Below are 13,083 nucleotides of genomic sequence, written 5' to 3' on the forward strand. Positions count from 1 at the left end.
AGTTCCCTGAGACTCGCGGACCTGGAGCAGATCCCAGATCAAAGGACTGACTACATATATCCCCATGGATATGTGGAGCCTGCATTGCATGGTACCTCTCCTTGTTCCTTTTGCTAAGGGTCTCCTCTCTGAGTCAGAGCCCACATTCAGTTCCTCATGGGTGCTTTGCCATACTTCTGTGCAGATTTCATGTTGGGAAAGAAGGTCAGAGGGCCGAATGTTTTTTGATGTCTTCCACACAGGTGCTGCCTAGGACTGCGGCCTGGATGACGCGCGTGAGGGTCAGCAGTCCCCGGGGGTGGCAGGACTCAGCAGGGCCCTGCTGTTCTCCATTTGGTGCTAGAGTTCTGTGTACACGTGAGCGTGTATGCGTGTCCACTATTTCAGTGACTCGGTCCTGTGGGTCTAGCCTTCCCCCTTGTGGACAAATCTCCATTGTGGCGCCTGCTTTCCTGGCAGATGACTCACTTGCTGGGGGTGGTTGTGGGCAGTGAATGGATGTGAGTGGTGTCCAACCTGCCCCTTGACCCAAGGCTGTGATGCCATGGTGCTGATTTGGGGGAAGGGTTGGCATTAAAGCTGCTGTTTTAAAAGGCCCTTGTTGTTGACTGTTTGGTGAGATGGGGGGGTCTCAGGAGGCAAACTTCCCTCGGTGGGGGGAGGGGTGGTTGGCATTGTATTGCATGGTATGGAGTCCTCATACCTGGCCCTGGTTATTTTCCCTAACTTGTCCCCCCCCAAAAACAGAAATAGGGTGGGGGCTAAGGAGGTGTCCTTAGTGTTCCCTAGAAGAGGATGAGTCATCAGTGGGGGACTGCCTCATGCCAGGAAACATGCCCTAGCTCCTACCCCAGGAGGCTGGGGGAGATAAATGGGTCCTGAAGTGGAGTAAAGGGTCAGGTCGCAGGAGAGCGTTGGCGGGCCCCAGCAGCTGCAGCATCCCCAGGCTTCCCGGAGGAAGCTGTCAGCGGTATGACCAGCACTGGCTCGGGATGAGAAGAGTCTGGAGTTGAGTGGTACTGGGGTTTGGGTGAGTGCAGATGTCTGGACCTGGGAGGCTCTGGGGTCCCTGGTCTTCCTCACCAGCCATGCTGCTCAGAACCTGTCTCCAGTTGGTCCCTGTGATGCTCTCTCTGAGTCTTTCTTCCCATCTGGACGACTCTGATGGTTTCTGTCTCTTTCTGCCTTGTCTTTTTTCTTGATTCCCCATCTTGCCTTGTCTCTACCCCATTCATCTTCCTCTCTTTCTCCTCTGCCCCTCCCTCTGCCTTTCTCTGCCTCTGGATAGCACTGTCCTTAGCCCCCCACTTTGGAGTTTTTAGATAGGGTCTCATTATGTGACCCAGTCTGGCTTCAAATTTGGATCGTGCCTCAGCCTCCTAGGTGCTGGGATTATAGACGTATGCCACCATGCCTCAGGACACATTTTCATTCTTTCTGTCTGGCTCTACCTCGGTCCAGTCCTGTCTGGTTTTCTTCTTGTTTCTTTGTCTCTGTGTCTCTGTCCCAGGCCTGGCCTCTGTACTCACTCCAGCCTCTCTGGCTCTTGCATCTTGTAGTCTGTCTCCTTCCAGTGAGCTGCAGCTGCAGATCCAGACTCAGCCTGTTTTCTCCTTACAGCCTTACAGCATGATGGCCAGGTGGGCACTGGTGCTGCTCATGGTCCCGACATTGGGTAGGGTCCTATTTGTCTCAGGGACCGCTACCCCCACCTTCCGACTCCTCTCTCAGAACGATCCGGAGACTCTTTCCTACTCTGTGGCCTTGGAGAGTCACTCAGCTACCACCCCAGGGCCCTCGGCTTCCTGGAGCTACTCCAAAGCTAACCCTCATCCGGACACGCGCATCACACTCTCCTTGGACGTCCCCATCGGCCTCTTACGGATCTTACTGGAGCAAGCCCGGACCAAGGCTGCCAGGGATCAGGCTGCCACTAACGCCCAAATACTAGCTCGTGTTGGCCGCCGCTGAGACGAGGGAGGGGGTCATAAAGATGGGGTGACCCTGGATGGAAAGTTCTGGAGGACAGCAACAAAGCTGGACAGTACTACATCTAGGCAGAACACACACCCAGGCTTTACCATAGTGGGCCGCTGCCATGACCTCTGAGCGTCCACAGTATGTTTAGACAGCCTGACCATGTACCACGCTTTTGTACCCTTCGTACTTCCATATGTTTGGGTATCTTGAACACTGGCATGTATGTTTGCTACATGGAATCTTGTCATGCCTGGCTATGCCTGGCAGTCACAGAGCATCAAGATACCGCCATGTGAGCGCCATCATTAAATGTTAAGGAGAGGACCCCAGTGCTGCATCCGACATCCATCTAAGGCCCCAGGCCTGGGCCCCACCTGAGGCCAATGCAGCAGAGTGCTGGCGAGGGCCATATGGTTGTTTTGTGTTTCTGCTTTTAAAGACAGTCTCACAGTGCAGCGACCTTGCATGTCCTAGAACTTGCTATGTACCAGGCTGGTCTCAGACTTGTAGCAGTCCTTCCGCCTCTGCCTCCGGAGTGTTAGGATTCCAAGCATGTGCCGCTCCATCTGATGACATGCTTGTTTTGTACTCTGTTAGGCAGTACCTGCTTAGTTGGATGTGGTTATCAGAGACATCTCCATGCAGAGGCATAGATGACCACGTGTGGGAAACCTGACCTTGGCAGTGCTGTGTGTGTGTATGTGTGTGTGTATGTGTGTGTGTGTGTGCGCGTGTGTATGTGCGTGTGTATGTGTGTGTGTGTATGTGTGTGTATGTGTGTGTGTGTGTGCGCGTGTATGTGTGTATGTGTGCGTGTATGTGTGTGTGTATGTGTGTGTGTATGTGTGTGTATGTGTGTGTATGTGTGTGTATGTGTGTGTGTATGTGTGTGTGTGTGTGTGTATGTGTGTGTATGTGTGTGTGTGCGTGTACATGCTGAGTCTCTGTTTGCTATAAATCTCTGACAGCTGTGTGTGAGCAAGAGTTGGAGGCATGTGAGAAGGACTGGGAGAAGATGGTGTTTGACTCCCAAATCTACACACAATACCCACAAGCATTGTCCTAGCTACATCCCAGCAGCCCTGCCAGGGGAGGGACACACTGGCTCATGGGAGGGAGTGGATACTGCTGGAGGTCCAAGCCAGCTCTGCTTCCCTTGATGAATTGTCCTAAGCAAAGCTGTTCACATTTTCTGAGCCCCGACTTCCTCAACTGTAAAGCAGACTGAGGCCACCAAGCTTCTCATAGCGCAGAGTGGCATGGCGTACATCAAAGTTGTGGCGGCAGGAGGCGCTCAATAAATGTCGGGTGATTGAAGGATAGGATGCACCGAGTCACCCAGTCATATGCACCCAGGCCGTGACACATGAGGGCTGAGTCACACCTGGCTTCCCTGCCCTTCCATTCACCTTCCCTCCCTACCCTCTGACCTGCTGTGAAGAGTAGGGTTCACCTGCTTTACATCCCCCATTCCATTGCTGGGCTGGAGAGATGGACTTTCTGGGGCGTGTGACCCTATTTGCCTGTGGATGAGGCAGGAGCTCCCAGTGGTGTAGACTCTCGTGCAGGAGGGAAGACTGGACCCTGAGCGGTACCCGCAGCTCTGACTGGACAGAAGCGCTCCTGGTCCGAGCACAGAGTGCAGCTGCCTGCCTGGACCCGGGCCTGGCAACCTCGCCGAGCAAGGCAGCCCTAGGGGGCGGGTCTAGAATGGTTAGAGAGGCGGGGCCATTTTCCTCTGAGCCTGTGGGGGGGCGGGGTTTCCTTACCCTTGCCGAGCCGCAGTGGGGTGGGGTGGGGCTGGGGGGCGGCGGCCCTGGCCAGTTCGGTGGCAGGATGGACAGAGGTACATTAGGAGGCACCTCTCTGACCGACCTGGGCGGGAGAGCAACGGACAGGGTAGGCATTGGGTAGCATGGGGACCGTGGGGATTGGGAAAAGACCTGGGTGTAGTGAGGATGGTGTAGGAGGGAGAGTTGAGGGTGTTGGGGGTCTCAGAATGCTCTGAGAGGGCATCAATCTGTCAGTGGCCTGAAGGGAAGAAAAACTGGGGCCTTGTTGGGAAGAGGGGCCTGGACCAAGGTGGGATGACTATAAATAGTGTCTCCCTTTAGCCAAGGGGGAGGGCCAGCCAGCTGGAGCTGCCCGAGGCACTCTCCAATATGCCCCTTGCTGGCCTCCACGGGGTCTTGTTCATCAGGGTCACCCAGTGGGAAGTTTTTCATAGAGTGCCATCTTAGCCTTTAAGCTTGTGTCTCTAGGGCACCCACTGTGCGCTCTGTGCTGGTTCTGAGTTTCTCCACACACCTGCTGTGTACTTTATCTTTTCCATAAGCCTCTCTGAGCTGTTTCTGCACCTTGGCTAGCTCTGAGTCAATGGCAGCACCTACTGTGTGCCCTGTGCCAGGCTTGAATCAGGAAGTACAGATCAGGGCTCACTCACATGGCTGGATACCCCCAAACTGGAACCTCACACTGTGAACTCTGGGCCCAGAAGGATGCTGGGGACGGTTCTTGGAAATCGCCAGAGGAAGCTAGGATTCCTGGGAACTCCCTGCACTCAGCAAAGCAGCATCTGGTCAGGGAATAAAGGGGAAGAGAGGAGCCGGGCAGCAGGGCTAATTAATATATGTGCTTCTGGGTGTATGCAATGAGCATGTGTGTGTGCGTTTGTGTGGCGGGGCTCCGGCCCCTGGATCTCTATGTTGTAAATGGTGACCGGTTGGTACGGCCAGGGCTAGGCAGAAGATACATAGTGGGAAGAGTGTGAGCCTTGAGAACCGAGGGTTGAAGACTTTGATTAAACGGCTTCTATCACTGGCATAAGAGGTCCGTTGGTCAGTCCATAAGGTGTCAGGGTGCCAACCAGGGCCAGGCTGGTTAAGGTTCATGGTAGAGAAGGGCTGAGCTAGCCACGTTCATGCATGAGTGCGCGACGGCATCGCGCCACTGCTTGTGCATGGCACAGGGTAATTGGTGCACTTTGAGATGCCCTGGAGAGGGAGAAGCCACGAGGGCTCGTTCGTCCAGTGAACATCTGCCGGGGTTGGGGGAGCACAAAGCTTGGAGGACGTTTCCGTGGAGGAGACAGCCAAGAGCCTAAGTGGGAGGGGTGGGGCAATAAAGCAGCTGTAGGAGGTGAAGCTCTGAGGGCTGGGGGATGAGCTGAGTCCTCCTCGCGGCGCTGTGGGCTGGCTCTGTTACCTGTCTCCTCCGTCTGCATCCTCAGCTTCTTACCTAAGAAATGAGGCCATGGAAGGGCAGATGGGGAGGAGTCCTCAGAACAGATGCAGACCCTGGCATTGGGAAGGTTGCCTAGGCTCATGATGGTGACCTATGGCTTCCTAGTTGGGGATATGGACTCGAGAGGGTGTGTCTGGGTCAGCCAGGGGTGAGCTGAGAAGAGTGGGCGGTACAGAGCCACATTTCCTGAAACCAGGCTCAGACTGGGTGTGGAGATGGCTTTGGCCCCTTGCCCTGCCCTTCTCTGCCACAGCTCTTGAGTAACATCCAGTTCTGGGGAAGAGAATGGATGGATGGGCCTGAAGAGGCACTGGGTACCCATGATGTTAGAGGTAACTGTGCTGGGTGTGAGGGAGCGGCCACGAGGTTTCTGAGGCCAAATGTGGCCCCAAGGTGACCTTGGCAGTGCCTGGGACATAGACAGGAACAGGATGGGTGGCTTTGGAGAAGTGGGCGCTGCCGATGTTCACAGAGGAACTCTGCTCATCATGAGCCATCTGTGGGTGTTACTCCAAGCTGCCCCCTCCCTCTGGGGATGCAGGGAGGATATGGCAATGGGAGAATGAGGAAAAGGAAATAAACCACCTGCCTGGAACAGGGTATTTCCCAGTGTAGCCAGCTAGAGCTGGTACCAGGGAGGCTCCAGGTGGGCTTCTGGACTTTGATTTCCTGGTGTAGTGGTGAAGATACTGTTGTCACGGTCATCCAAGGGTCTTTGCCAGACTCTCAAGAGTTGGGTCGGGACCTGGTGGACTGACCCAAAGCAGAGATGTGACAGGAGGGCATGGTGCACTGACTGTGAATGAGGTCACCTTGTTTTGCATGTCCCTGGCTTCCGGCTGGGCATCTATGAGACAGAGAGCTCGAGCCAGAGAACCTGCCAGGGGTGCGGTGGAGGCCATCACCCGAGGGCAGCGAGGTGGAGATTCAAGCCGTGTTGCCGGGGCCCGAGCAGAAAGTGTCCAGTTTGGAGAGGTGGGGCTGGGCAGAAGGAAGAGGCCTGAGCTTGTGGGAGACTGTGGTGGAGGTCCAGCATCGAAGAGTGGCTTCCCCACGCTGTCCCTCACCAGCCTCCAAGGGGTCATGTTCATCAGGGTCACCCAGTTTGGGGAGTTTTTCCTATGGTACTGCGTTGGCCTCTAAGTCTGAGCTTCCAGGCCTGGCTCTGGGCCCTTGCCCCAGTACGTTTTCCAAGGCAGGGAGGGAGACAACGAATGAGAAGGCCTACATGCTATGGAGCAGATTTCTGAGACCGATACATTTAATCCGTACCACAATCTTGTAAAATTGATGATGTCTGCATCTCATTTTCCTGATGAAGAGACAGAAGCTCATTTGAAAAAAATACATAAGCTCATTATTAAAACTAATTTGGGCTGGGAGTGTAGCTCAGTCAGTAGAGTGCTTACCTAGCATGAACAAAGCCCTGGGTTCGATTTCCAGCCCTGTATAAACACTGCACAACAACAGAACTTGGGAGGTGAAAGCAGGATGATCAGAAGTTCAAGGTTGGCCCGGTGGTGGCGCACGCCTTTAATCCCAGCATGCAGGAGGCAGAGCCAGGCGGATCTCTGTGAGGTTGAGGCCAGCCTGGTCTAGAGAGCGAGATCCAGGACAGGCACCAAAACTACAGTCTCGAAAAAACAAAACAAAACAAAACAAACAAACAAACAAACAAACAAAGTTCAAGGTTGTCCTCAGGCACAAATTGAGTTCTAGGCCAGGCTACAAGAGACCCCGACCTTCCTCCTCCAAAAGAAAGAAAAAACAACAACAAAATTATAATTGGTAAAATGTAAATCATAGGAAGAGACTCAAAATACTGCCAGGGCTTAATGAGTCCCCGAATAGCTTGGTCATATAGTTGCTCCAGGTGGGCAGAGGTTTAGCCCAAGTTCCCAGGAGCCAGGCCAAAACACGGTCGATTTTGAGATGTATCCTGTGTTCCTGTCCCTAAGATAAGGGAACTTTTTCTGCGTGGTTGAACAAGTTGTTCTTGTGGATCGGGGAAGTTTCCAGGGTAGGAGCAGCTGAGAAAGCCCCAGGAAGGTCCAGGAGGTGGACTGCCAGGACAGCAGGCCGGTCATTAGAGCCGCTCAGGGACATCAGCCAAGCTGGTGTAGACGATCCTGGCTCTGAGGGTCACGCAGGCCCCGCCCAGCCTCATACCCTTCCCACCGGCGACTCTGAGGTCACGTTCCTCAGGGAGCAGAGGCCGCACACGCTCTGGAGGCGGGGCTGCAGAGCCCTAAGCGGGGACCCTGGGAGGGGCCTATGCAAATAAGCACAAGCTGCTTGAGGGCTGTAAACTTCACATCCGGGGTGGAGCCTGCATAATCTGGATGGCAAACTCCTTGGGAATTGAGCATGCGCCTTATTAGCATTGGTTTGAAGGACGGGGCGCGCTTAGTCCAAAAAGAGGCGGTAGAAAAATTGGGCATGCGTAGTTGTAGACCAGTGCCCCTTCAGTTTGGGTGGAGCCTAATAGTACTGGGGCGGGCCTGCGGGAAGATGGACAAGAGTTGGAGCCGCTAGAGGAGGGGCGGGGCCCGAGGGGCGGGACCTCGGGTGGCCCGAGGTGGCCCGGTTGCTGGGTGCGAAGCAGCGCAGTCCGATTCATCCCGGCCCGGGGATGGCGTCCCCACGGGAATTAACCCAGAATCCCCTGAAGAAGATCTGGATGCCATACAGCAATGGGCGGCCCGCTCTGCACGCCAGCCAGCGCGGTGGTAAGACGGGGTCCGCAGGGAGAGGAGGAGGGAGAGGAACCTGGATGGGTGGGTAGACGGCCTTGGCGAGGGTCTCCAGGGGAAAGGCAGTGAAGAAACAGGCCAGGTGAGGCTATTGTGACTGATGGGCGGAGTCGGGGACAGGTGAGAGGCTGGGGACAGGTGAGGCGGTGGTGACAGTGGCCGCGGAAGCTAAGTGTCGCGGAGCAGGAGTGGACAGGTGTGAGGAAACCTCTCAGTTTGTTGGAGACTGGGTCTGGTCACCATTACCTTGGCAGGGCACCGACCCAAGCTGTTTCCACTGCCTGGACATAGGAGAGGGCTTCGTGGTCATGGTACTGCTCGTTCCTCTCTCCTGGCCACAGAGTGGACACTGAGCTGTGTAGCTCTAGACAAGGTACTTGGCGTCTCTGAGCCGAGAACCTTTGGAAGACTAGTCATGGGCTAGTAGTTCTCAGCAAGACAGGTACTCCTTGTTCTTAAAACCAAAGTTTTGGGAGGAACTTCAGGGAGTACAGTTGTCAGGATTGAGTCAATGGGAACAGCACACCGTGTGGACCTAGCTGTGCCCCTGGACATGGAAGCACCCACATGAGTTCATAGGTACATGGCTGCACAGGAGGGTGGGACAGTGAGATGTGCTGAAATCTGTGAACTGCTAAGTGACTCACCTCATCTGGGATCCTGGGTGTTTTCATCTCCTTCCTTGGTTCTTTCTGTTCGCTCTCAAATGAGTCTGCATTTTCTTTTTATTAACAGGGAAAAGGGAAAAAATGTTTTAGGAGTAATTCAAATATTGTAATGGATTTGCAGCTTGGCAAAGACCTCAGAACATCCAGTCCAACTGGTGGCGCAGATATGGAAATGGAGATCAGGCTGTTGCGTGATGTGCCAGGGTCTCCGTGCATTCCTGGAGGCTGCTGTGTGTGATAAGGGGGGAGGGTCCTTTGGGCTTCTGTTGCCAAGGCCACCTGAGGCCATGGCTTTGACCATTACCATGAGGTGACCACACTTGGGTCCTGGTAGGATGGCTGCGGTTCATACGCAGACTGTGTTCCCGTGGGTGGTGGCTCTGACCACAGCGTGGGTCCTGGTGGAGCTGTAGCTGTCCAGACAGATTCTGAGTCCCCAGGGACTGTGGTGGTAGCCTGGCTGGCCGTCATTTGGAAGCATTAAGGCAGTTCCTTGCCAGCCTTTATTAGTACTGTGGTCCTGACCAGGGGTGTCTGCACCTGTTACAGGAGGAGTAGGAACCTGGACTTTGGGGCCAGTAGCACTCAGGCCACACCCTGGACCAGCTCTATGACCTTAGGTAGGGAGCTAACCCTTAGACCCCAGCCCTAGGTGAGACCATTGTTGTCTTTGCCTCTCGTGAGTTGATACTTGAAAAGTGGAAGCAAGCTGGGCATGGTGGCACAAACTTTTGGTCCTAGTCCCCAGGAGGCAGAGGCAGGAGGACCTCTGTGAGTCTGAGGCAGCCTGGGCTACGTAGTGAGTGCCAGGACAGTCAGGGCTACAAAACAATCAAACAAAAACAAAGCAAAGAAAAAGAAAAGTAGAAGCAGATCTCATCACCACCAATCTCCTTGGCCTCACTATTCAGAGTAGGGGACTGAGGTGTCAGCCTGAGCCATCCCCTCATTATAGGCGGAAAGTAGCTGAGGCCCACAGAGGAGGGACCTGCCCCGGTATCTGCTCCTGAGTCAGGGCCTGTACGTCTTTCTCTAAGCTCTAAGTGTAGATGAAAATGTGGCTCTTGTGCCAGGCAGTCATGGCACACGCTTTTAATCCTGGGGAGGCAGAGGCAGGTGGCTCTTTGAGTTCAAGCCCAGCCTGGTCTAAAGAGTGTGTTCTGGGATAGCCAGGGCTACACAGGGAAACCCTGTCTCGGAAAAACTAAAAAAGAAAGAAAGAAAGAAAGAAAGGAAGAAGAAGGAAGGAAGGAAGAAGAAGAAGAAGGAAAGAAAGAAGGAAAGAAGGAAAGAAAGAAAAAGAAAGGAAGAAGAAAGAAGCAAGTGGCTCTGTGTAAGTGGAGGGAGGGACTTGTCAGTGTGAGAATGTTGGAACAGTCTGAGTTGCAGATTCGTACTTTCCTGGAGTAGGAGGTGACATGGCCAAGGATGAGGCTTGCAGATGTGTGCCTGGGAGTCTGGGCCCCAGGCAGAGGTCGCAGAGGTCGCAGCACACACACGGAGTCTGCACGTGTGCAGCATTCCACCTTTGCACAGTGACTGCGGCCAGGGTGCAGGACTGCGAGGACAGGAAAGACCCTGGGGTGGGGAAGGGGAGCCTGACCACAGGGCCTTATGGGAAGGAAGCAGCAGTACCCACTGCTGGTCCGGGCTGGCGGTAGGTTGGTTGGTTTCCTCTGGTGTCTAGTCCCCAGCTCCTCAGGGTCCTGGGGCTGAATGACAGCCACGTTCTCCACCCTCCAACACCATAAGCAGTTGATACAATTTGATAATTTATAAAACTCAGAGCCACACCTCTGTGTCTGGAAGCTATTAACCTTTCTTACCATTAGAATCCCCGCTTCAACCTTTAGGAGCTCTGGGGAGGTGGTCCAGGTGCCCCAGGACCATGGCAGGTAGGACATTGTTTTTCCTTTGTTTGTTTGTTTTTGAGAATGTAGTCTCCAGGAACAGGCTCTGGATGGCCGGGAAGCTCGTGGTGGCCCTCCTACCTCTACCTCCTGAGTGACAGAATACCATTTTTCTTTCTTTAAAAGTTTTTTGTATTTATTATTTTATGTGTATGAATATTTTTCTCTCATGTGTATCTGTGCTTTTTTATGTGCTTGATGTCCTTAGAGGTGAGAAGAGTGTATCAGATAGTCCAGAACTGGAGTTGTGGATCCTTGTGAGCCTCTGTATGGGTGCTGGAATCCAAACCCTGGTCCTCTGCAAGAGCAAGTGCTTTTTTGTTGTTGGGTTTTTAGGTATTTTGTTTTGTTATGAGACAGGGTTTCTCTGTGTAGCCCTGGCTGTCCTGGAACTCACTACTTATAGACCAGGCTGGCCTCAAACTCACAGAGATCCTCCTGCCTCTGCCTCCCAGGTGCTAGGATTAAAGGCATGCGCCACTACGTCCGACTTCTGATGGCTTTTTTCAGTCAAAAGGTGACAAGATGGCATGATTCCTCCTGGGTGACAGGACGTGTGTGTGTGTGTGTGTGTGTGTGTGTGTGTGTGTGTGTGTGCACAAGTCACCAGGAGAGACAACTTCTGTCCCTGAGTGGGACCGTCATGCCATGTCCTTAATTTTTAAGACCTCTTTCTTCCTCCGTCTGGCCAAGATGGTGGGCAGGTACAATCAGCTCAGGAGTCTACCTGGAGTCCACTCCAGGAACTTGGGCTGCGCCTTTGGTGGGGTGCCTGGTAGGTAGGCTGGCAGGCAGTCTCCACTGGTATACATGTCTCAGGCCTTGGGGCTCCTAGGGCTCTGCGGCCTTCATCAAATACATGGGAGAGGGAACCAGAGAGCACTGACTTCACGTCTTCAGACTTCCGTCTCTCTGTGTGTCCGGTGCTAGAGACAGTGTGTCCTGCTGTCCTGGTTGCTAATGTTGGGGTCCTTGTGGGATCAGGGCTGGGGTTCTGGCTGCATACCCCATCTCTGTTCCATGTCTCTCAAGGTCTGTAGTGCACCCCTCTTTGTTCTGCTTCTGTTCATGATTTCTCCACTCTAGGGATTATCTCCACATCGCGCTGTGGTAAGCAGAGCTGCCACGAATGTTCTTGAACTTTGGTTTGCTTTGGGTTATTTCTGGGGAGCTTATCTTGGGGAGCAGAGGTGAGCACTAATTTATTGCCTTGTTTTGTGCCTAGATCCAGTCTGCTCCCCTGACTGCCCACCTTGCATATTGATGGGAGTGGGGAAGAGGGGTGCTGTCACCAAAGACTGTGGGAGGAGGCTGTGGCTATGAGAGGGAGCCAGGTCTGCTCTGGGAAAATAGATGTGTGCTGGCTGACTAGTTTTAGGTCGATTTGACACAAGCTAGAGTCATCTGAGAAGGCGGATTCTTATTGAGAAAATGCTTCCAGAAGATCTGGCTGCAGGGAAGCCTGGAGGGCATTTTCTTTTTCTTTCTTTCTTTCTTTCTTTCTTTCTTTCTTTCTTTCTTTCTTTCTTTCTTTCTTTCTTTCTTTCTTTCTTTCTTTCTTTCTTTCTTTCTTTCTTCTTTCTTTCTTCCTTCCTTCCTTCCTTCCTTTCTTTTCTTTTCTTTTCTTTTTTTTTTTTTTTTGGTTTTTCTAGACAGGGTTTCTCTGTGTATGCCTGTCCTGGAACTCACTTTGTAGACCTGGCTTGGAACTCACAGAGATCCTCCTGCCTCTGCCTCCCGAGTGCTGGGATTAAAGGTGTACGCCACCACCGCCCAGCTGGCATTTTCTTAATCAGTGATTGATGGAGGAGGGCCCAGTCCATTGTGGGGGTGCCACCCCTGGGCTGGTGGTCCTGGGTTGAATAAGAAAGCAGACTGAACAAGCTATGATGTCCAAGACAATAAGTAGCACCCTCCATGGCCTCTGCTCCAACTCCTGCCTCCGGATTCCTGCCCTGAGTTCTTGTCCTGACTTCCTTCAGTGATGAACAGTGATGTGCAAGTGTAAGCCTAGTACACCCTTTTCTCCCCGAGTTACTTTTAGTCATGGTGTGAAGAGTAGGTATAGTACTTTGATCTTGAAATCATGAACACTGAGGGAACAATGGTGTGTGTCCGTGTGTGTCCGTGTGTGTCCGTGTGTCCGTGTGTGTGTGTCCGTGTCTGTGTCCGTGTGTGTGTGTCCGTGTGTGTGTCCGTGTGTGTGTGTGTCCGTGTGTGTGTGTGTGTGTGTAGGGGCTCGTCAGGAGGGGCAGGGGTGGACAGATGGATTGCCATGGTAAATGGTTGATGAACTCCCTTTAAATTTCTTCAGAGCTCCTGGTCAGCCTGGGCGGAAATGTGCAGTCCGCTGGCCCTGAGGAGGCAGGACCTTGCTTCACTCGGTTTCCTCTCGCCTTAGCCAATGCTGAGGTTATTCTGCAAGCGTCCTCATTCTTCCTTCAGCCAGTGCCCCCCTCCCCCGCCGGTTCACAGTTTGGTTCATGCAGGATGCATGATGCAGCCTGCATCTCAAGTCCAAAGTGCAGT

At 53.4% G+C, this 13,083-nt stretch overlaps 3 protein-coding genes across 3 annotated transcripts in view; all 3 read left to right on the forward strand.

Moving 5' to 3' along the window:
- Col7a1 (collagen type VII alpha 1 chain) overlaps window positions 1–596 on the forward strand; it is a 32,260-nt gene extending 31,664 nt beyond the window's left edge. Inside the window, 1 exon segment of the mRNA XM_028886929.2 lies at window positions 243–596. Within this exon segment, the coding sequence (XP_028742762.1) occupies window positions 243–253 (11 nt within the window). The 3' untranslated portion in view covers window positions 254–596.
- A 92-nt stretch (window positions 597–688) lies between these two features.
- On the forward strand, window positions 689–2,526 carry Ucn2 (urocortin 2). The gene is made up of 2 exons (XM_037207936.1): window positions 689–1,030; window positions 1,621–2,526. Exon 2 carries the CDS (start codon window positions 1,630–1,632, stop codon window positions 1,969–1,971), a length of 342 nt encoding a protein of 113 aa, XP_037063831.1. The 5' UTR covers window positions 689–1,030; window positions 1,621–1,629; the 3' UTR covers window positions 1,972–2,526.
- A 5,208-nt stretch (window positions 2,527–7,734) lies between these two features.
- Window positions 7,735–13,083, forward strand: part of Pfkfb4 (6-phosphofructo-2-kinase/fructose-2,6-biphosphatase 4) — a 39,908-nt gene continuing 34,559 nt past the window's right edge. Inside the window, 1 exon segment of the mRNA XM_028886974.2 lies at window positions 7,735–7,952. Coding sequence (XP_028742807.1) covers window positions 7,856–7,952 — 97 coding nt within the window. The 5' untranslated portion in view covers window positions 7,735–7,855.

The sequence above is a fragment of the Peromyscus leucopus genome, chromosome 7 (assembly GCF_004664715.2).
Source record: "Peromyscus leucopus breed LL Stock chromosome 7, UCI_PerLeu_2.1, whole genome shotgun sequence".
Classification (NCBI taxonomy): domain Eukaryota; kingdom Metazoa; phylum Chordata; class Mammalia; order Rodentia; family Cricetidae; genus Peromyscus; species Peromyscus leucopus.

Bases quoted from the DNA above. Each gene is read 5' to 3' on its own strand.
- Ucn2 (XM_037207936.1), top strand. From the start codon at position 1,630: ATGATGGCCAGGTGGGCACTGGTGCTGCTCATGGTCCCGACATTGGGT.